This window comes from Tenrec ecaudatus, chromosome 8 (genome assembly GCF_050624435.1).
Source record: "Tenrec ecaudatus isolate mTenEca1 chromosome 8, mTenEca1.hap1, whole genome shotgun sequence".
NCBI lineage: Eukaryota > Metazoa > Chordata > Mammalia > Afrosoricida > Tenrecidae > Tenrec > Tenrec ecaudatus.
This window is the reverse complement of record NC_134537.1, coordinates 78,034,734-78,055,827: the sequence shown is the minus strand read 5'-3', so window position 1 is coordinate 78,055,827 and position 21,094 is coordinate 78,034,734. Positions and strand designations below refer to the sequence as shown.

The 21,094-nt window shown below is 48.9% G+C and overlaps 1 protein-coding gene across 1 annotated transcript in view; it reads left to right on the top strand.

Moving 5' to 3' along the window:
- XKR5 (XK related 5) overlaps positions 1–16,067 on the top strand; it is a 33,378-nt gene extending 17,311 nt beyond the window's left edge. The window contains exons 6-7 of the mRNA XM_075556430.1: positions 5,136–5,247; positions 9,650–16,067. Coding sequence (XP_075412545.1) covers positions 5,136–5,247; positions 9,650–10,824 — 1,287 coding nt within the window. The 3' untranslated portion in view covers positions 10,825–16,067. The remainder of the gene's footprint in view (positions 1–5,135; positions 5,248–9,649) is intronic.
- Positions 16,068–21,094: the final 5,027 nt, after the last annotated feature.

The following is a 21,094-nucleotide window of genomic DNA, read 5'->3' as shown; positions in this document are numbered from 1 at the left end:
CTCGGGCACTGCACAGAGGATGGGCGGACAGGACAGGAGAGTGCACGCCCCGCGGTGGGCAGGGCTGGCTGATCCCGGTTCCCTGACGCCGGTCAGCCAGTGCATGCAACAGACTCTCTGGACCATTATTCAAGAATCCCAAGCACCTTCTGATCCCATTTGGCTACGTGGCAAGACCCGAGGACTATACATCTGGGTAGATGACTGAAGCCCAGCGTCTGCACCTACATGCCTGAGAGCCAGCTGCTGCAGGGACCCACCATCTCCATGTGGAGACCTTCCTATGCCTGAGCAGCCTGAGATCTGCCCTGCGTCAGACGAAAACCGCAGTCCCACACAACGCCTGCCGCAGCCCTCAGAAGAGCCTGAGAGGCCCAGGCCCGAGGTTCTCAGAAAGTCTTTTGCACAGAGGCCTCAGTGCTGGGAGGCCGGCTCAGGGCCAAACCAACCACCAGCCCTTGACTCTGCGCTTACTCGTGAGCAATTCCGGAGAAAGAGGAGGCTTTCTATTCCCATGAAGAGTTTCTGTCGCTGGAACGCACAGGAGCAGTTCTAGCCTGTTCTGCAAGGTGGCTGAGTTAGGGTGGGCTCGATGGCAGTTAGGGAACACACCGCCCACCCCCATGGTCTCACCAGTGACCACAGGAAATTGTCAACGGTCTCCCATTCTATCGGAAGAACTGGGCCTCTGTTTTCCTATGGACCAGGTTTCTAGTGAACAATAAGTAGGAAAAGGGAATTGTGTTTCCCCAGATAAGAGTTGTAACTTGTGGAGTTTGTTGGCATTTTAGTCGCTCAGTTCATTTCTTCAGTCAGTGAACGTTTTCCCTCCAGGGAAGCTCATGATGACTTCCCTGTTCTTACCTTGAAATCCTGGGAATGATAGCAAAAACAATAACAGACAGCACGTGGGATTTGGGCCCTAAATTCACCATCTTATTCCACCTCCCTCTCACAAAACTAGAAGATAAAACTCAGCTTTACAGGATGGCACTGAGGCTCGGGAAGGTCCAGAACCTCGCTCACAGGCATGTAGTGAATTAGACAAACGAAAGCCATTGCCATCAAATGCATTCTGACTCACAGCCACCCTCGGGGACAGAGTAGAAGTGTCCCCCTGGGGTTTCAAGGCCATAGAATCTTGACGGAAGCCAACGTGCACATCTCTCTCCTTTGCAGCTGCCGGCGGGTTTAAGCCACCCGCCTTTCTGGGCCGCCAGTCGCCTAATCTCTGGGACCCTGTAATCAGACAGAGGCGAGATTGCAATGAATGGCTATAGACCTAGTGCTGCTGCGCGTGCCTCTCTGCCTGGTTCAGGGAATCCTACCTCGTGGACTTAGGATCGAAGAGTGGGAGGCACCAGCACGGCTGTTTCTAAACCTGGCTTTCACTGGTTTCACACGCAGGCAGTTTTCCCAAAGAGAGATTCCCAGGCCTCACCTCCTGCTATAATTCGACAGGCCTGAGTGGGAACCCCAAGCATCCACGCCGACTCATAGCGACCCCAGAGGACAGGCAAGTTTCTGCTACCATTGCACTTTAAGAGAGTAGAGAGCCCCCTCTTTCACCTCCGGAGTGGGGCTGCTTGTTTCGAACGGCTGGCCTTGCGGTTAGCAGCCCAACACAGCACCACTGCAAGATGGCGCCTAGGAATCCGTATTTGGAAACAGGCTCAGCTGAGTGTGATTGTCAGCCACACAGTGAACCGTGCATCTGTCCTAACCTTCCTCGGAGGTGGGAACGGGCCTCTAACTGTTTCCGTTTAAAGTGAAACTTGAACCTCTTTCACTCATTGATTGATCCACTTAACACACATGGGCTTCTTTGGTGCCAGAGAAGGAACTAGATGCCAGGGTGTGAGAAGGTCACACTCTTAAGTGTCTTCAAAGACACAAACCAATTAATGGAAACTGCTGAGATAAGAGAAGTGATATTATCAAAGTCCCCGAAGAATACACAGGCAGAAAGAGAAGCACGTCCTGGGAAGTCACTGTTAAAGGTGACCCTTCCGCTAGCTCTGTGAGATCAGTGAGATCTCGCTCCCGGAGGAGGCACGGTGGGGAGGTGGGGCTGGAAGGGCATCTTAGGTAAACTCACTGCTGTAGCGTCAGTTCCCACCCGTGGCAACACCAAGGACAGGGTAGAGCTGCCTGTGGGTTTCTGAGACTGCAACTCTTGACTGAAGGAAAGCTGCCTCTTTCTCCAGTGGGGCAGCGGTTGGTATCAAACTGCTGACCTTGCTGTAAGCAGTCCTCTGTGAGGCCCAGCTGTGAAAACAAAGGCATGGAGAAACTGGGATTTCACAGGAAGGAGAGTGCGAGCGTGGGGACTTCGTGCTGGAAGATGGCCTAGAAAGGAAGGTGGAGGTCAAATAGCGAGCAGGTCAGCTTGCACAGGCAAAGAGCAGGAACTCGGTCCTGAGGTGAAGGTGCTGTGAGGAGCTCAGCCCTGCAGTAAAGGGATCACTCTGGTGGCAGAGGAAATCGCCGAGAGATGGTGAAGAGGGTGGGTGCACACAGGAGCCCGGATAATAACTGAGCCAGAGCGTGAATGTGAGTAAAGATAAGAGAGAGGGCCGATGAGGTAGTTAGTTTATTGTGCCAACCTGGCCAATAAACACACGTGGGGTTAATTGAAGGGCGGAGAGATAAATGGCTCGGTGAGCCTCACCTTTCTAGTTCTCAGGTCTCTTGCTTTCTGGTGGTCAGACCAGGATGTAGCTCCCTTAGCCAGATCCCTGCTTCAGCTTGCAAGGCTCACTTCCTGCAAGACATCCCTGAGAAGAAGCCACATGGACCTACCCCGATGCAGCCCTGCGTGCTGGAGCACCCGTGTGGGGACTGCTGCCAGCGCTGAGATGTTTACACATTCACTGACTCGGCTTTCCTCCTGCAGTCGGCATCATTGCGTCTGTTTTGTGAGATGGAGGAGGACCTTATGGACTGGTATCAGACATATGGATTAATGGGTTAATGTTGGCCTTGTGGGTTTGGGCAGCACTGGGTTGGCATGTTTTCTTGATGTGCATTTAACCTTAAAAAAACTCTTATGCCTGAGTTTCTGTGGATTTGTTTCTCTAAAGTACCCAGACTAACAGCCAATCACAGTGATCTACTTATATGCCCCTCCCAGAGGTACAGAAAACAAAAAAAGTGGGTGAAGGAAGACATCGGTCAGTGTAAGACTTGAAAAAAATAATAACTTTTAAATTATCAAGGGTTCATGAGGTAGGGAGGTGGGGAAATGAGAAGCTGATACCCAGGGCTCGAGTAGAAAGAAAATGTTTTGAAAATGATGATGGCAACAAGTGTACAAAGGTGCTTGATACATGGATGTATGTATGGATTGTGATAAGAGTTGCCGAAGCCCCCAATAAAATGATTTAAAAAGAAAAGATAAACTTATTTTAGAATCCCTAATACCAGACAGCTAATTGGATGTGGTTAATTGAGAAGCAGAAAGAGAATGCCAAGTTTTCTGGATTGAACCACTTGGTAATGCCACTTAATACTGATGTAATACTTGTTGAACTTGTAAATAATGCCACCCAGAGTTCAAAGACATAAGCAGAGTGGATATGGTTAGGGAGAAAGATGGGGCGTGCTACTCCCGTAAAGAGGTAACGGTCTCAGAAACTCCCCGGAGCAGTTCTTCCCTGTCTATTGGGGTCGCTAGGAGTTGGCATCGAGACCATGGCAGTGAGTTTCGGTTTGGACCTGGCTGGAGCTGTGACTGTTGTCAGCTACCACCGAGTCGGTTCCAATTCCTCACGCCCCTGTGCACAAAGCCCTGCCTGCGCCTGCGCCAGCCTCACAGCTGTTGTGTCTGAGCTCATTGTGGCAGCCACTGTGTCCCTCATCTCCTGTTGTTCACCGGCCCTTTGCTTTGCCGCGCTTGATGTCATTTTGCGGGCCCGGTCTCTCCTGATCACATGTCCAAATTACATGGAGACGGAGTCTCTCCATCCATGCTCCTAAGGAACATTCTGGTTGTATTTCTTCCTAGACAGATTGTGTTTGTTGTTCTGGCGGTCCCTGGACATTCAGTAGTCTTCAAGAGTGCCCTGATTCAAATGTCCCCATTCTTCTGGGGCCTTCTTACGTCCTTGTAAACCTTCCACAGGCAGGCGAGGTCACTGAAAAGACCGTGGCTTTGAGTTGTAAAGTATCTCCAAATACAGTTTTTGATCTCTCTTCATTTGAATTTTTGAGAGATGAAGTGAGTCATTAAATTGCCTGGGCTTTAGACCAGTTTAGAGTAACACTATTAGAGTTTACACAATGTTTGCGTGTCTTTCAGAAGTAGTTCATAAACCAAGAACCTAACTCACTGCCATTGAGTGGATGCCAACTCATAGCGAGCCTATAGGACAGGGTACAAGTGCCCCTGTGGGTTTCTGAGACTTTATAGAGCAGAAATCTCGTCTTTCTCCTGCTGAGCAGCTGGTGTTTGAACTGCTGACCTTGCGGATAGCCGCCCAGTGCATAACCACTACGCCACAAGGGCTCCCTGAAGTATTTTGTTGACCGTATTTAAATATAGCATCTTTCAAGGGAGTCACGTTTGCTCACATAATGAAGAAACAGAGAGTGAGAAATTAGTAAGCCAGGCTGGGTCAAAAGGACAGTAAGTTTTCTGCTAGAGCTGTGCCCTCTGGACTTTAGAGAGGCCCCTTATTCCCCAGCAAAGATCGCATGCCTTGCTGCCACCTGCTGGTAGCACACCAAACAGCTTTGAAGAGGCAAAGTGTTGGGGAGAAATGGCAGAGTTGTTCATGGACATTCGTATTGAAATAGTCTCTTGAGGTAGTCTGTTGGAATCCTGTGACACTTCTGAATCTACAGAAATGGTTAATTATTCTGTTATGAAAGCAATCCATGAGGATTATATGAAATGGAAAACAATTCTTTTGTCTTGCTTCACCAAGGGCAGCCGATACTGCAGTTTGGTCTAAGTCCCTGTGCATGTGGGATTCTGCAGACATTGCAGTGAGCCATGTGGACACTGAGGAAACTCCCTCTCCCGTTCACACTAACCCTGCTTCGGGGGCCCGGGGCGATGGGATCCCCCTGGTGAGGCGCGCTCCCTGCTCCGTGCCCTCACAGGTGAGACGGCTCTCCCTTTGGTCTCGTAGGTAATGCTCCTGGAGAACATCATCCTTTTGCTGTTGGCCACGAATGTCCTCCAGGAGGTGTCGTGGAGCCACCTGTGGAAGATAGCGGGCATCATGTCTGGATTTCTGATTGGTAAGTCCCCTTTTGTTCCTATCTGGTTTTCCCACCGGGAATTCCATCGGCAGGAAACCTTACACTCCGGCTCCGTTTCCTAGAGGCCAAGGGCTGGGGCTCACTGCTCCATGGTCGGTGAGGCCATCACAGACCAAGGGAAGAGACCCTGAACTCAGGCTATTTCTTGACTCTGAACAAGCCTTGCTAGGCTCTGCTCATACCCTTCAGCAGAGCTAAGGTTGCTTGCTTCCACCTGCATTGCCTGCGTGAAATCCCCAGGTGAGGTGCCGCCTGAGCGTCTCATGTAGGCTCTATAACCCGCTTTCTTCAAGTCAGTTTTGACTCAGAGCGACCCCGTGTGAACTGCCCCATAGGGTTGTATTGGCTATCAGCCGAAGACCAGGCCTATCTTTCATGGTGCCAGCAGGGAGGGGTGGAGGAGGGCGATTCAAATGGTCAGCCTTGCAGTTAGCAGCCACTGTCCCCACCCCAGGACCCTGCCATACTGTTGGGTACCATTGAGTCGGTTCAAACTCCTAACAACCCCATATGACAGCTAGAACTTCCCAATAGGGTTTTCTGGCCTGTCATCTTTATGCATTGTTGGGCAGCTTCAAACTACCAACCCTTTGCTAAGCAGCTGACTAATGGAGAAAATGGTGTGAGGGCCAGGCCTGACCTCCTCTGGCTACCGTAGGGAGAAGAAGGATCCAGATCGGTACCAGCCCAAGGCCAGTTGCCACAAGGTAGGGGCCAGATGTGCTTCCACCCTCCAGCCTTCTGCACCTGTTCTCACACCAGCCGTCCGACCCACAATGTTCTACTTTTGTGCTGGGTTTAATAATTCACTGCAGTAGCCACACAAAACGCACAGGCCGTGCTCACGATTATGGGGGGTTATAAGTGAAGTTAACAGGCTACTGAAAGCCAGGATCAGCAAAAGGATACAGGCTTCGGTCCCGAACAGTCAGTACCTCTTCTCTGGCAGCAGCCAAATTACCCTCAGGTCCTCAGCTTCTCAGCTCCAGGGTCCCTTGGCCTCTGCCTCCCTGGGCCAGGAAGCCCAACTGCCAGTCTGCCGCACTGACTCGTGGTCTCAGCAGTATGGCCCCCCTGCTGCCTCTGTCCGCCAGGTCTGGTAGGGCAGGGCCCTGGCAGGTGCTCCATTGGCAGCTTGTCCAGTTTCTCGTTTCCTGTGTTCTCAAACCAGGGTGATGGGTAAACCAAGCCCCTCTCTTAGAGCTTCACACACCCTGTTTCCATGGTCTTAGCCAAGCATTTGGTTGGAGGTATTGAGACATGGATTGAAGAGCCTTACTTAAGCAATTTCGCTTCACCACAAAACTTAAACTGTTCCACCAGCAGGTCTCCTTCGGTGGGTCTCAGAGCCTTGTAAAACATGTATTTCACTCTAGTTGTTTATAGCACCTCACAATCTTTACCTCCTGCCTCACCCCCAAAGACTTTTTTTCTAGTCACCCATATCCTGAAGGAGGCCCTTAGGAGCAATGGGAGACCACACTGACCACTGGGGCTACTCTGGAGGCCCAGGGGGCTCTCATCCAGAAACAAAGAGACAGTTGTCTGCCTAGTTGGCTTCTTCTATAAGTAGCGAGGGCTTGGCCTGCCATGTGCTGTTGCATTTGCTAGGCAAAGCAAATTACCTTGAGCACCAGGAACCCTGAGAGACATAAGTATCTGTGCATGGGCTGGGAGTGATTCCTGAATTGTCTTACGAGCCACCTTGTCCTTGAAGCTCTGTCCCCGTTTCATTGAAGAGTAGGAATGTGGCTTGTTTGCATTGCTCAGCCAGGCCCGCAATTAAAATTCTTCTTTTGAGCTGGGAAGAAGGATACAAAGACATTCCTGTGCCCTTTGGCCAGTTTCCAGTTTTTCCAATGGCAACCTCTTGCAGCGTCCCGGCCAGGATATTGGCAGCGATGCAGTCAGGATAGAGAAAGAGCATCCCCATCACCCAGAGGAGTTCCAGGTTCGCGTTTGACACCCACACCCCCTCCAGCTGACACCCCCCCTCACCCGATCTCCCCCCACAGCCTTCCATTTACTCCCAGCAGCCATGACCCTGTTTCCCTTTCTAGAACTACATCCTCTCACAGATGCTATGTAAATGGAATTTAGAGTACGTAACCTCTGGGGACTGCCTTTAACACCCAGCACAATTCTCTGGGAGGAGAACTGCCCATTAGTGGCTACCTGCACCCCTGACTACCAAGTGTCCCTTGCCAAATTCTCCCTCTGTTATCATCCAAAAAATGTTGACTCTAAGGCCCAACAGCCCTAGCTAAAATCCTGGCTCTTCTGCTTTCCGTCTTTCCTGAGTGCCTCCTGCGAGTGAGCCTGGGACAGCGGCCACAACACTTGCAAAAGAGGTGGCCTCGGGAAGTGCATTTGTGTTGAGCAATGGTACTTAGTGCTTGTCTGATCATGGACAGCTGGGTTTATCTGTCTGGGCATGAGATTGTACAGAGTAAAAGGAAGAGGATGAGAGTTGGCTCCCAGGGAGATAGTAAGGATTTAAAACGAGGTGTGAACAGTGCCTGCTTCCAGGTAAAGACTGAGCACACAGTAGCTCCAGCTCTATTTCTCAAACTTCCAGCCCTGCCAGTTGTGTGACCTCTTCCCCCGTGTGAGACACAGAGAGCACCCAATGCGGTCAGCTTTGAGCTTCCTTTAGCTCTTTCACAGGCCTGCAGGCACAATAGTTAAGTGCTCCGCAGTGAACCAAAAGGTTGGCAGTTCAAACCCACCTAGAAGCTCTGTGGTGGAAATGCTGGTGGATCTGCTCCCATAATGATTACAGCCTGGGAAACCCTATGTAAAGGCTTTTAAAAACCTCACTGCCAGAAGGAGGAATGGAGAAGTGAAAGGCAGGGATAAAGTCGGATAAGTAGTGTTACGTTTGTAGGGATTACAATCAGTGACATTAGCAAAACTTGTAGAAATCGTTGGGTGGGAACAGGTTTGCTGTGCCAACCTTCTCCCGTCTCACAGTGAGAGGGAATTGACTGGGCTGCACAGAGCAGCAGCAAGAGCCCTGGTGTTACCCTGATTTGCAATTCGTATATGAAATAAACATCTATTTTTTTGTTGCTGACAAAAACAAAAAATTCAATTCTGACTCATGGCAACCCTGTCAGACTGGGTAGAACTGCCCCTGTGGGTTTCCAAGACTGCCAGTCTTTCCCAGATGGAGCAGCTGGTTTCGAACTAACACCTTGGGCGTGGTAGCAGCTTAAAGCATAACGCAGTACACCACCAGAGAAAACCTTAGAGCGGTGGGTCTCAGCCTTCCTAATGCCGCGGCCCTTTAATACAGTTCCTCATGTTGTCATGACCATAAAATTATTTTCATTGCTACTTCATGACTGGAGTTTTGCTACTGTTATGAATCTTAATGTAAATATCTAATATGCAGGGTGTTTTTACATTGTTACAAATTGAACATAATTAAAGCATAGTGTCTAATCACAAAACTGTATGTAATTATATATTGTGAAATATTGATGTGTTTTTCATTGGACCCCGAGGTGAGAACCGCTGCCTCTGTCACGTGGGGTCACTGTGAGTTGAAATCACTCAGCAGCTCTACCAGCCAGACTATAGCGATGGCTCTTTCACGGCCAGGTTCCTGACCCACTGGCTTATTTTCCTCAGCACTTACTTCAGGCCTCCTGCTGTTTATAACAAGCACCCTGGACCAAGGCACTGCATCCAGTAAAACAGGAAACTGGAAATAACGTGGGAGGATTACTGGAATGCTCTGTTAAAGAAATTATTGCCGTCGTCAACACTTCTGATCAAAATAAATTAAACTGACAACAATGTGATTAAGGTGTTTATGTACAAAGGAAGTGTTGTTGTTGGTCATGGAAATTCCTTGATCTGGGTTTTTGATGAGCATGTTTAACCTCTGTTTAGCTCTTACTTGTTTTTGAGACGACTTCCTATCCACCCCCACTCCCACCCCACCTCCCCTTTGGACTCTATCAACCAGTGTGTGGATGGTTGAAGTCTGAGCAGTGAATCCAGATCTTAGAAAATGAAGTTGATTCTTTCAACAAACACCGTGCCCTTATGCACCCATGCTGATCCCTATGCAGAGTACTTGATGGGAGCATCCTCAGGGAGGAGTTCATAGGATCAGTAAATATAGACTATATGTGTAACTGTTTTTTATTTTTTTCAAGTTTAGAGATTATTTTCATATTACAGAAGCTGGGTCCTACTCAGATTTCTCCAAAACGTCCTGTTCTGATGTTCTCTCCAGAGCCCTGTTTTGGCTGATGATGCTCCTGTTCTGATTCTCTGCCTGCAGTGGCCGGCGCCTGAGCATCTGCCAGCCGCAGGAACCACGTAAAGCTTCAAAGCCTATAACCTTATGCTCCTCGTTCTTTTCCAGGCAGCGTCTCACTGGTAATTTATTACAGCCTGCTCCATCCAAAGGCCCCAGACATCTGGCAGGGCTTCATCAGGAAGTCCTGTGGCATGGCAGGTGGTGATAAAGCAGAGAAAGGATCTTCTCCCAGGCCCGCGGCCCCAGCTGGGGAGAAGTTGGAGAGCCCCGGTGTGTGCCAAGTGGAAGACCCTGAGTTGGCATGTCTGGGCCCGTCCCCCCGTCCTTCAGAGTGGAGCCCCTCACAGGCGGGTCTGGGAAGCCAGGTCGCCGACGAGGACCCTTCCCTGGGACACCATCACTGGCTGTTGGTGAAGCTCGCCTTAAAGACTGGAAATATGTCCAAGATCAACGCAGCCTTTGGAGACGGCGGCACTGACTGCTTTTGCCCCACTGGGTGGCCATCAGGTCAGCCCAGCAGCCACCGCGACCACCCGAGGAAGCAGCTCTTTTTCCAGCAGGAGTCCCCCCCATCGCCCCAGAGCACCCACGCCTTAGAGAACGCCTCTGAGGTTAAAGGTGTCCCGAAAGCAGAACCCGAGACTTGGGACACGTCCCGTTACCTCTCTTTCGCCAGCAGTCATCACCACAGCACACCTACTCAGAACCTGTCAGGCGCCCAGCGGGAAGACAGCCCCGGGACAGGACCTGGGGCTTTGCCTGGTGCGGCCCTGGCCCACAAGGGCCAGGGCAGGGCTGGGAGTGGGCAGTTCAAAGGAGGGGAAGGACAGGAGGACTCCTCACTCTACTTCAGTGCCATCGTAGAGGGGCATGCATCGTCACCCCAACGAGGCAAGCTATCGCCACGGACGCCCCACTTGGGGAGGAGCTCCGTAGAGAGCAACACTGCCCAGGCAGCCTCCCCTCAGCCAGCTGCAAAACCCTTTCCGGTCACCCTGGCTAATATGAGCCCCATCCTAGGGAGAAGCCCAAGCAGAAGCTTCTGGCCTGGGACAGGCCTGTCCGGAGGGACCCCTGGACACTCAGAGTGTAGAGATAGGCAGGAACCCTCCATCGGGCTAAGCCTCCCGGCCTCGGTAGGCACAGGGGTACCAATGCCAAAGACTAGACAGAGGCTGGGGGATGAGCCATGCCGTACATCCACCCCCAAGTCTGCATCCATCCAAAGGGACGTCGGCTGCAGGGGAGGGTGGAAGCCAGAGACAAGTTTCTTCGTCTGATCGGAGTCATGGTGGAGCCAGGGAGCAGACCGGCAAACTCAACAGTTAAGGTTGGCGTGTGATAAGAGAAGTCATCTAGGGTGTCACAAACCCCCACTTCGGGCACTCCTGGCCAAGTCACTTGTCTTTATCTCCATCATGAGGGTGCATGATTAGGTGACTCCCAAGATCCTCAAGTGAACAGCACACACCATGGAGAATCAGGTCCGACTGCGTTCTTTCCAATGCAGCCCAGGAGGAGGGGGAAGACTTCTGGTCAAAAGCCTTTTGTGAACTCTGTTATCCTTTTTGCATCTTTTCTCCCATGGGGGAAACTCGGAGCTAATACCAGGAGGGAACTCAGAGCAAAAACCCAGAGTTCTCTTTTACTCTAGGTTCTTGTGAGCTAGGCTAGCTTCTCATCATACTTAGTGGTTATTAACTTCTCAAAGATGAAATCCCACCGCAAGAGAATACAAATTCCTGTTTGGGGAGTCAGTGAGAAATGTATGATTGTGATCATAAACATGAATGACACTAAAACTTCCCATGTCACTTTGGCAGGGCCTAGATGATATTTATTTTCCTTTTAAAATTCTCCATCCTGCTCACAGGCCAGCCAGTGGTTCTTTGGTCCTTTCTCTCTGCTGCTGATGTTCACTCCATTTCCTTTAGCTCCAAACTGACCCCCGCCACCCTCAAGGCAGTGTGAGGTGCTGTGGTTGATGTAACCCATCCTACAAGACTGGGAAAGGGCCAGTCTCTGGAAAAGACCATCATGCTTGGTGAAGTAGAAGAGCAATGGAAAACGAAGAGCCCGGGTGAGATGGGCTGACAGAGCGGCTGCAGAGAATGGGCTCAAACACACCAACAATTATGATGATAGGGCAGGGTTTCTGTCCATACGGCATACGTCCAGGCTAACTTGATGGCCTCTAACGAGGGACATAAATGCCCCTTTCTCTGGTGCTTTCCTGCTCCAACTCGTGGCCTGGAGGTCGCCCTGTGTGGTTAGGTACTTGCATCTTTTGGTCAAGCCTTTGTCGTTGGGCATGTAAGAGCGCTCCAGAGAAAGGCAATCAATATACAGAAGGTTGGGTGCTGCTTGGTAGTGGTCATTCTTACCCTCTCCCAACACCTTTGGGTTGGGGGCAGTACGGCGTCCCTACAGGGTGCGCAAAGAGCCCTGGTAGAGCAGTTAAGGGCTTGGCTGCTAACCCTAAGATCAGTGTTTTAAACCCAGCAGCCACTCATGGGAGAACGATGTGACAGTCTGCTCTTGTAAGATGTCTACAACTTTACAAGCCTTATGGGACAATTCTCTGTCCACAGGGTCACTCGGCTTGGAATCCACTCCATGGCAACAGGTTTGGGAAGGAGGCCACAAAGTATGCGTTCTAAATGCTTTGAATTTGCATTATGCTTTCAGGTTATCAGACTCTCCGATTTGCAGCCATTCTGGGAGAGTAAGTGGATTGTAGAGTCCTTTTAGTGCCTCTCCTTCCGAAAGAGCAAAGTTTATTAACAGCAAAGTCTTTCCGTGGCTCTCACGCTACTACAGTGGTTTCTCCTCTACCCATCTTTCATTGGGCTAAGAGCTTGGCCCTCTTCCTTGATTCCTGACGGACCCTTCCATTCTGCCCCCGGTTTTCTAAGAGGTGATGCTCAGGAGCCGGCCCGCCCCATCCTCTGGCCTGGCTGTACTCCATAGCCCACCTCTGTGATAGAGTATTTGCCTTCTGGAAATGTCTTCCTCAACTGAAATGCTGGTCCCTTGAGGTCTCATTAAGGGTTACAAGTCCTGACTTTGAGCTTTCTAGTGCCAGCACATGCAGGCACTGGGGAGTTTCTGGGTGAGTTAATTAATTGGTGACTGATGGAGTCATTAATTGCTGTTTTAGTGCCTACCCTGTTGAAGCATTTGTGCCAGGAGAAAGGCAGGAATGCGTTATAAGGAAGCTGCTCATCCTCTTCAAGCTTTCTAACCCTAAAATAGGCTGGGGATTAGAAACGCTGCTGTTACTGTGCATTGACGGCATGAGGGCCACAGAAGTCAACAGGGCCTGTTCTAGTCTCCCAGGGGCCCCTAGAGCAGCCAGGCCTCTTGATGGCTCCTCATTTCATGCATCCAAAAAGTGTGCCCTTGTGTGGTGGACAGGGTCAGGTAAAATTCATTTATTAGAGAAAATTAACAAAGGGGCACCTCATTGACTGCCTATCACAGGGTACAAAACTAGGACTATCAAGCAACACACGACTGTGTACCCATGGCACTCAGCAGGGAAGTATATCAACATCACTCGTCCCGTCTCCTCTGAGCTCGATGGCTGTTTTGCCTTAGCAGCAGTGACACGATGCCATCGCTAAGGACCTGTGGAGGAGAGCTCTGACTCTCCCTGCCCACCTCGGATCGCCACAGAGAAACAGCAGGACTGGGCGTTAGATCTGTAAAGCTGGTCTCTATAGAGGTGGGCAGGCCGTCGCTGGAGTTCCTTGCAGACAAAGCTGGCGACCACTGCGCCGCAAAAATACTTTGGCGGAAATCTTAAGGTGGGCAACCTTCAGGCCAATGGTTTAATGTCCTCGCCCAGTTGGTCAAATGGTTGTGCATGAGCAAGGCATGGGGGTCTTTGTGGTGAGAAACGTAATCATTGGTTTTATAGAATGTTCTTTCAGGCACTTCAGAAAGAGAACCCGAGAAACCAAACCAGATTCTCACCTAACCCAGGCCCGTCGAACCCAACCCAAGGTCTTACAATGCAGCACTTCACCCCACAACCCTAAACCCCAGCTGAGTGGCAGGACCACCAGCAACTGTGCCCACTGCCCAGCGCAGTAGAAAGGAGCCTTGTATGAGCCAGAGCCCTGGGTCTTTCCCCTTCGAGTCAGGTGCGCCAGTGCCTGACTGCTCCTTTGCTGTCTGGGGACAGCATGACTGGACAGAGCATTATGCTTTTACCCCTCGATGTCCTCTTTGTGGTCAGGCTCATGGCACACAAACATGGCCTTTGGAGAGAGCAGCGTTAATGGGCTTCACCCAAAAACCAGAATCACACCTGTAGTCGAAGAAGGTGGGCTTATGACTTGCAGCAGTGAACGAATCCACATCGTGGGCACCCGCACCATGGTGTGTCTCCGTGAGAGGGTGTGCTATGGATTGAATCAGGTCCCCCTGCAAATACGTGTGGTAAATCTGACCTCTGTGGTTACAATCCCATTTGGGAATTCCTTGTTATGTCAGTGTGGCAGGCATCTCTTGAGATGTGGAAGGGATTGGAGAAGCAAGTGAGCAGAGCTGGAGGAAGAGTGATGCCACACCCCATGAAGGTCTCCTTAGGCCCAGGGAGCAGAAAATGAAAAGAGAAGGGTCTTCCTCCAGAGCCCACTGAGAAAGCCCGCCCTTAAAGCCCAGCACTATGACTTTGGACTTTGAGCCTCCTAAACCACGAGAAACGACTTTGTGTGTGAGTCACCCACTTTTATTTCTGTTATAACAGCACTAGATATCTTCCCAGACGCAAGTTTAGAAAGAACTGATGATAGGCCTTGGGTGTTGGTTGTGTGATTTGGGAGAGGGCCTAGGAGAGCAAGGGTTTGCGCCAGCTTGGGTGCAATTCTATGATTGGGTATCACGATGAACCCCCTCTCTGGGAGTGCGGACTAGAACAAGGATAATATCAGCTGTCGTTGGGAAAGCCACGGAAGTCATTTGAAAAGTGGGCCTTGGGTATTTTGTGAGCTGCCCAGCAACATCGTTTGCTCTTGCTTTGCCACGCTCTGCTGGACTATGGGATGGTCTGGGTCCACCAGAACAGCGTGGATGAATAGAATGTCAGACCCTGTGGTAGTTACATAATCTGGTGTCAATTTGGGACTTGAGAGGATTAAGCGTGAAGGGGTGGAGTCTAGTCTGTCAATCGGGTCATAGCCAATGAGGCCTCTGTGGGCATGACCTTTCCCTGAGGAGTCCGAGATTTCCATCTTGAAGGTGGAAGACACTCTCTCCCTGCTCACTCCCTGAGACTGCTCTACTGACAAGACACATGGTGCTACGCCCTGGGAGCTGGAGAGGCCACATGGAGCTACCCTGATACAGCCCTAGAAACCAGAAAAGCCACATAGAGACCCGTGCCAGCACCGAGATGCTTATGATGCCCTTTATCCAAAGACCTTCTCCCCACTGCCCTCTGGTCATCCTGCATTTGGTGTCATTATAGGTGTTTCGTGAGTCTGAAGAGGACTTTATAGATTGGTATCGGGAATATGGGCTGTATATCAGATTGATGGGCTTGAACTAGACTGGGTTGGGATGCTTTCTTAATGTACAGTTACCCTTTATATAAAACTCTCATACACATATGAGTGTCGGAGGATTTGCTTCTCTAGTCTACCTGGACTAACACAGACTGGTTCCTGGATGGGTGGTAGGGGTGGTTGTTTTCCCAGAAAGTTAGTAATAGTTCTGTAGCTATTTGTTAGGTTTTTATATAGTGTATCAAACCAAATATAACAAGATCATATCTTTTCTAGGGTACTGCTAACAGTGTGATCAAACGATTACAGTTGTGTGTTTGGGTCGGTTTGCCTTTGTGAGTTGGAATTGGGCCACCTGTAAGCAGTTTGGATTTTCTACGGCGTAAGTGCAACGTAAGAGAACTTGAGGAAGACTTTGACTGTTTGACAGATGTCCAGCCTCATCAGACTGTGGCCCAGCCACCAAAGGTTGACACGACAGTGCCGGCCTGGCTCTGCGTATTCCTCAAGTTACCTGTGAAGTGCCTTCATTCTGCTTCATGCCTCAGGTGTATAGAAAGCCTCTACCAGTGTTTCTGTGAGTTGGGATGTACTCAATGCCAGTGAGTTAGAGAGTGAGACCATGTTACAAGATATTCAAGTTGCATAGCGACTAAGCGAGAGGCTGTGAACTGATAGGTCAGTGGTTTGAACCCACCACCTGCTCTGTGGAAGAAAGGTGTGGCAGTCTGCTTCTGTAAAGATGACAGCCTGGGAGTCCCTGTAGAGCATTGTGCTGTGTCACATCAGGTGATCATGAACTGGAATCCTTCACTGCTCCTTTCTCAGGCCACATACACACACACCCCGCCCCACGGAATAGCCCCGCCCCATTTCCAGGATGACCCACACCACGCTGGGGAAATGTTGTCTTGTTAATGCCCCTACTTCAAGACATGACCTGCTGCCCAAGACTTGGAAATGCTCCCATCACGCTTGTATTTGCCTGAGGACATTTATATCTGTTGTAGCTGCCTGATACTGTTCTTGATTAAAAACAAAAAAATCTTCCTTGGTTTCCGTTTTCTTTTTTTTTTTGTGGGGGGGTATCTTACAGCTCTCACCACAGTCCATCCATTGTGTCAAGCACATTTGTACATTTGTTGCCATCATCATTCTCAAAGCATTTTCTTTCTACTTGAGCTCATTTTTTAACCTTCCCTCACAAACCCTTTATAATTTATAAATTACCGTATATACTCAAGTATAAGCCAACCAGAATATCAGCAGAGGCACCTAATTTTACCACAAAAGCTGCATTAAAAATGTTCTGAAAAGCTTGGCTTATACTCGAGTATATATATATATATATTTCATGTCGTACATCAATCGCTGTCTCCCTTCACCCACTTTTCTTTGTCCCCCTGGGGTGGGTGTTATACATCAATGTGATCAGTTCTCCCCTTTCTCCCCCCCACCTTCCCACTACCCTCATGGTATCACTCCTCTTATTATTGGTCCCAGGGAGGTTATTTGTCCTGGATTCCCTGTGTTTCCAGCTCTTATCTATACAGTGTACATGGTCTAGTTTAGCTGAATTTGTAAGGTAGGATTGTGGGGGGGGAGAGCAATAAAAAGCTAGAGGAAAGTTGTATGTTTCATCGGTGCTATACTGCACCCTGACTGGCTCATCTCTTCCTTGTGACCCTTTTGTAAGGGAATGTCCAAATTGTCTACAGATGGGCTTTGGATCTCCACTCCACACTCCCCCCTCATTCACATCGATATGATCTTTTTTGTTCTAGGTCTTTGACATCTGATACCTGATCCCATTTACATATCATGATCACACAGGCTGGTGTGCTTCCATGTGAGTTTTGTTGCTTCTGAGCTAGGTGGCCGCTTGTTTATCTTCAAGCCCAGATGCTATGTCTTTTGATAACCAGGCACCATCTGCTACCTTAATACTAAACCTATATATACTTGTAAATCTGCATACCGGACAGAGAGCATTCTGACTCATGATCAGCGTTTGTCGGATAGAACTGTGCTCAATGGGGTTTTCCGTGGCTGTCAACTGTCACAAGCAGACCACCAAGTGGTTCTTCCCAGATGTCCCTGGAGAGGGGTGGGGGTGGGGGTGACTGACAACCTTTGAGTTGCAGGGACAGTTTGGCCCTGCACTTGTAGGGTGGCTTTGTCTCAGCAGTGAGTGATTCAATTAACAGGCTCACATTTAACATGGTGGGCCATGCAATGATTCCCTAGAACCCCCAATCCACTGTCATCGAGTTGATTTGGGGGTTTCCAAGTCTAAATCATTACGGAAACAGAAAGCCTCCTCGTTCTCCCACAGAATGGCTGGTGGGTTTGAACTACAGACCTTGCAGTTAGGAGCCCGACCAGTAACCCACTACTCCACCAGGACTCCCTGTAGGGAACAACAAAAGGACACCTGGTATCCGTAAGCACCACCGACTGCACACATTGCCGCCACGGTCACCTTGACAAAAAGCATGGGAGCCGCTGCTCTGCTGAAGCTCCAGGCAGGTGGGGTCCATGTCCATCAACTGACAGCCATGTTCTCTAACTGACAGCCTGCCTCCTGTGAGGGATGGCAGAACGCCTGAGCATTCCTCACTTCTGAAAGCTTTCATTGTGGTTAATAACTAGAGGTAGTGCTTTCTAAAATGATTTACACCCTTCTCTGCTGTCTTAAGACAGAGGGCTCCCAAGTCTCAGATGTGACTGGGCTGTAATTGAAAAACAGATGCAATCAGAAGCTTAATAAAAGGGTTGTATACGAATTGATGGGACTGAGCTACAGAAGCCAACAAGGGCGGTGAGTGGGTGGCACTATTGCTGTTCGCACCTGTCGGGTGAGGACAGGGAGCTGCTACTGAAACCCGGAGAGAGGCGCAGCGGGGGACACGGGAGCCGCGCCTCGGCTCTTGGGAAGGACTGCAGCCACCCCATAATGGCCTGGCTAAAAGGACTCCAAGGAAATAAATGCCTTTTCCCAGACTCACTGTCCTCGTGTCTGCTGACAGCAGCATGGGCAGGCCGCTGGAGGAAGCCCCAGGGAGTGCAATCGTGGCATGGAATAATAAAATGTGTATGAATTATTGAATGGAAAACTTATTCCATAAACGGTCATCCAAATCACACACTAAGTTTTACAAAATCTCTATTCAACTATTCAATACACAAGGGGATACCAACAAAGTTCACGGGAAAATTGATTTTTTTTTAAAAAAAGGAATGACCCCTAGGCTGTGGCCTTTCAGAATGTTTGTGTCTGCTTTTCATAACTTTCCTCACTCTACATGTTATAAAAATAAAACTATTTTTATGTATCTAGAGACTTGGCTTTTGGACTATTGATAAATATCTTCCTATGGTCTTTGAAGGTCTATTGGCTACATTTTGGTGACATGTGAAGGGCCTTTAAAAAATTCACGGAAAAATTCCTTTTTTAAAATTCCATTTTCCTGTGATTTGGATGACCGTTTATGAAATAAGTTTTCCATTCAATAATTCATGCACATTTTATTCCATGCCATTGATTACAATCCCGACCACATAACAGCGTTTCTCCCACAGCCTCCCTGTGTTCCCTGTGTTTTCTCCTTTGTCCGGATCCCTTCTGGTCTTTGGAGCTTTAGCTCTGGGCAAATGCTTCCCTTTTGACCGTGAATGATTGATGGCTCTAAGTTGTGTCTACCTCCCTGGAGCTAATGTTCACCTTACAGACCTGTTGATTGTTTAGCTGAAGTTGAGCCAAAGTTGAAAATCTACCAGTCTCTCTCCAACCAGCTAGCCTTTGCTTGATTGTTTTTTATTGATTTTTGAGTTTTGTTCCACTTGCGTCTTGAAGGGTAGTTAAGGGCCGTGGTCTTAGGGGATCTACCAGTCTCTAACCAGTTAGGCTGGCTGTTGTTTCCACACTATTCTCTCTTCAACTGTGATCCGAACAATCAGGGCTACTATGGTGGAGGCCATTGGCCACTATCGAGTTCTTGTGGCCTCGAAGTCATGGAGGTTTAGGTTTGCTTGGTACTTTCATCTTTTGAAGAGTCCTGGTGGTGCAGCGGTTATCTGTTGGGCTGTGATGTACCTGGTCAGCAGTTCAAAACCACCAGCAGCTCTGCAGGAGACAAACTGAACTTTCTACTGCCGTAAGCAGTTACAGTCTCGAAAACCCATAGCAGGGGTCACTCCGAGTCAGCATTAACTCGGTGGCACTGGTGAGTTCATCCCTTTTTTGGGGGGGGGAGGGGTTGTATGTTATTTTTTAACACATCTTTGCTCTGGATGAGAAGACCAGGAGTTGCACCTTAAATGACCACTTTTAAGCTCTTAAAACCCCGGTTGCTACTCCCCAAAGTGGGATGTAGAGCATTGTCAGTGTCCGGTGAGATGAGTGTCCTGGGATTATAAAAGCCTAGGAGAGAATGTTTGAATATCTATTTATAAACACTACGCATAGTGTGTAACTACTATGAAGAAGAATCAGATAGGACTCTTAGATTAAGTTTCTTCTTAAAAGGATGCTGTATTAGTCCACCTTAACAAACAGCATTGAAAAGAAAGAAAGGACATGTCTTCAAGCATCTGCAGGCCTCAGCAGTCTCTTCTTGACTGCAGGCTCCATCCACTTCACACGTCTCACTCTGCGGCCCAGGCTAGAAGGACGATGTCCACGCCGGTTCTTCTGAAGGTGGACATCAGAAATTCTCAAAGGGTGTGTGGGTAGCATGATGTCTCTTGAGACTGAGACTCCTAATTGGTACCCTTCTATATCCATCTGACCCCAACGAGTCACGTGGCCATGCCAACTACTTTAAGGAGGAGAGGAAACCCACTGGAGATGAGGGGAACCCACTGCCCTCTAATCTAAACAGTCTCATAGCGTTTCTACAAAGAGTTTCTGAAACTATTAATCTTCCTGGAAGCGGACAGCCTCATCTTTCTCCCCTGGAGGAGCTGGTGGGTTTGTCTTCATTAAACAATCACCTATGTCATTTGTGTCCTCTTTCTCCATGATTATCCTGAGTCTTAGCAGCTAAAAGAACTTAAAACACTAGACACTTGCCAAAGGTTCTGAATTTATAAATCCAAACATAGAGTCGAGATATTCCCTAAAGGTTCAATATTTATAAATGAAGAAATATAGAAATAGGAGGGGGCTTCAAAAACTTCATGGGAAAGTGGAATGGAAGACTAAATGAACTATTTGAATCCCCTACTCAGTGTCATCTGAAAGTTCTGCTTTCAGAAAGCTAAAGCAGGCTTGACATGTATTTCCTCCAGGGCTCCGTCAACAATTGTTTTGGCTCTTGCACTGGGACTGTTTGCTTTCATTTTTTGGTTATAGTTCCTCCTTTCTTATAATTCCAGTCATTCTACCAATTCCTAAACATCAGGAATGTTCACTTATTTGGAAAGGCTATCAGAGCAACTTTAGAGATTTAAATAAGAAGATCCAGAAATCAAGGCCCCTTCACAAGATCTTCAACTTTGGCTCAACTTCAGCTAAACATTAACATCAGAGGTCCTCTCCACCTTCCTTCTCTCTCCTGCGCCCTTCACCTCTTTCAGAACAGAGGAAAGAACCTCACTGGGCACAGGCAGGGCCTGCTGGGCAAGGTCTAGTGGAAAGCCTTGGCAGCAACCTCCTGTGAGTGACTGAGTGCCCACACACTGGATCGTTCTGTGAAGGCCTCCAGACGTTCCAGGATCCCTGACCTTGTGTATGTTACAGGACTGTGGTGGGTTGGGTTTTTCACAGTTTACTCAATCATGCCAAGCTTGGGCCTTTTAAATATATTGAGCACTTGCCTGAATGAGTTCCCAGGCTAAATGCTGAGTACACTCAGGGTTTTATTATTTTGTTATTGTTATTGTTTGTTTGTTTTAACACTCACATTTTAATCCCTCTCTTATTTTTCTGTCCTCAAATTTGATTCTTCTATCCACACCATGGATTTTTCTTATTTTCATGGTATTTTTCCAAGGGAGATGACCAACTGGGTTTGTTTGTTTTTTGTTTTATCAT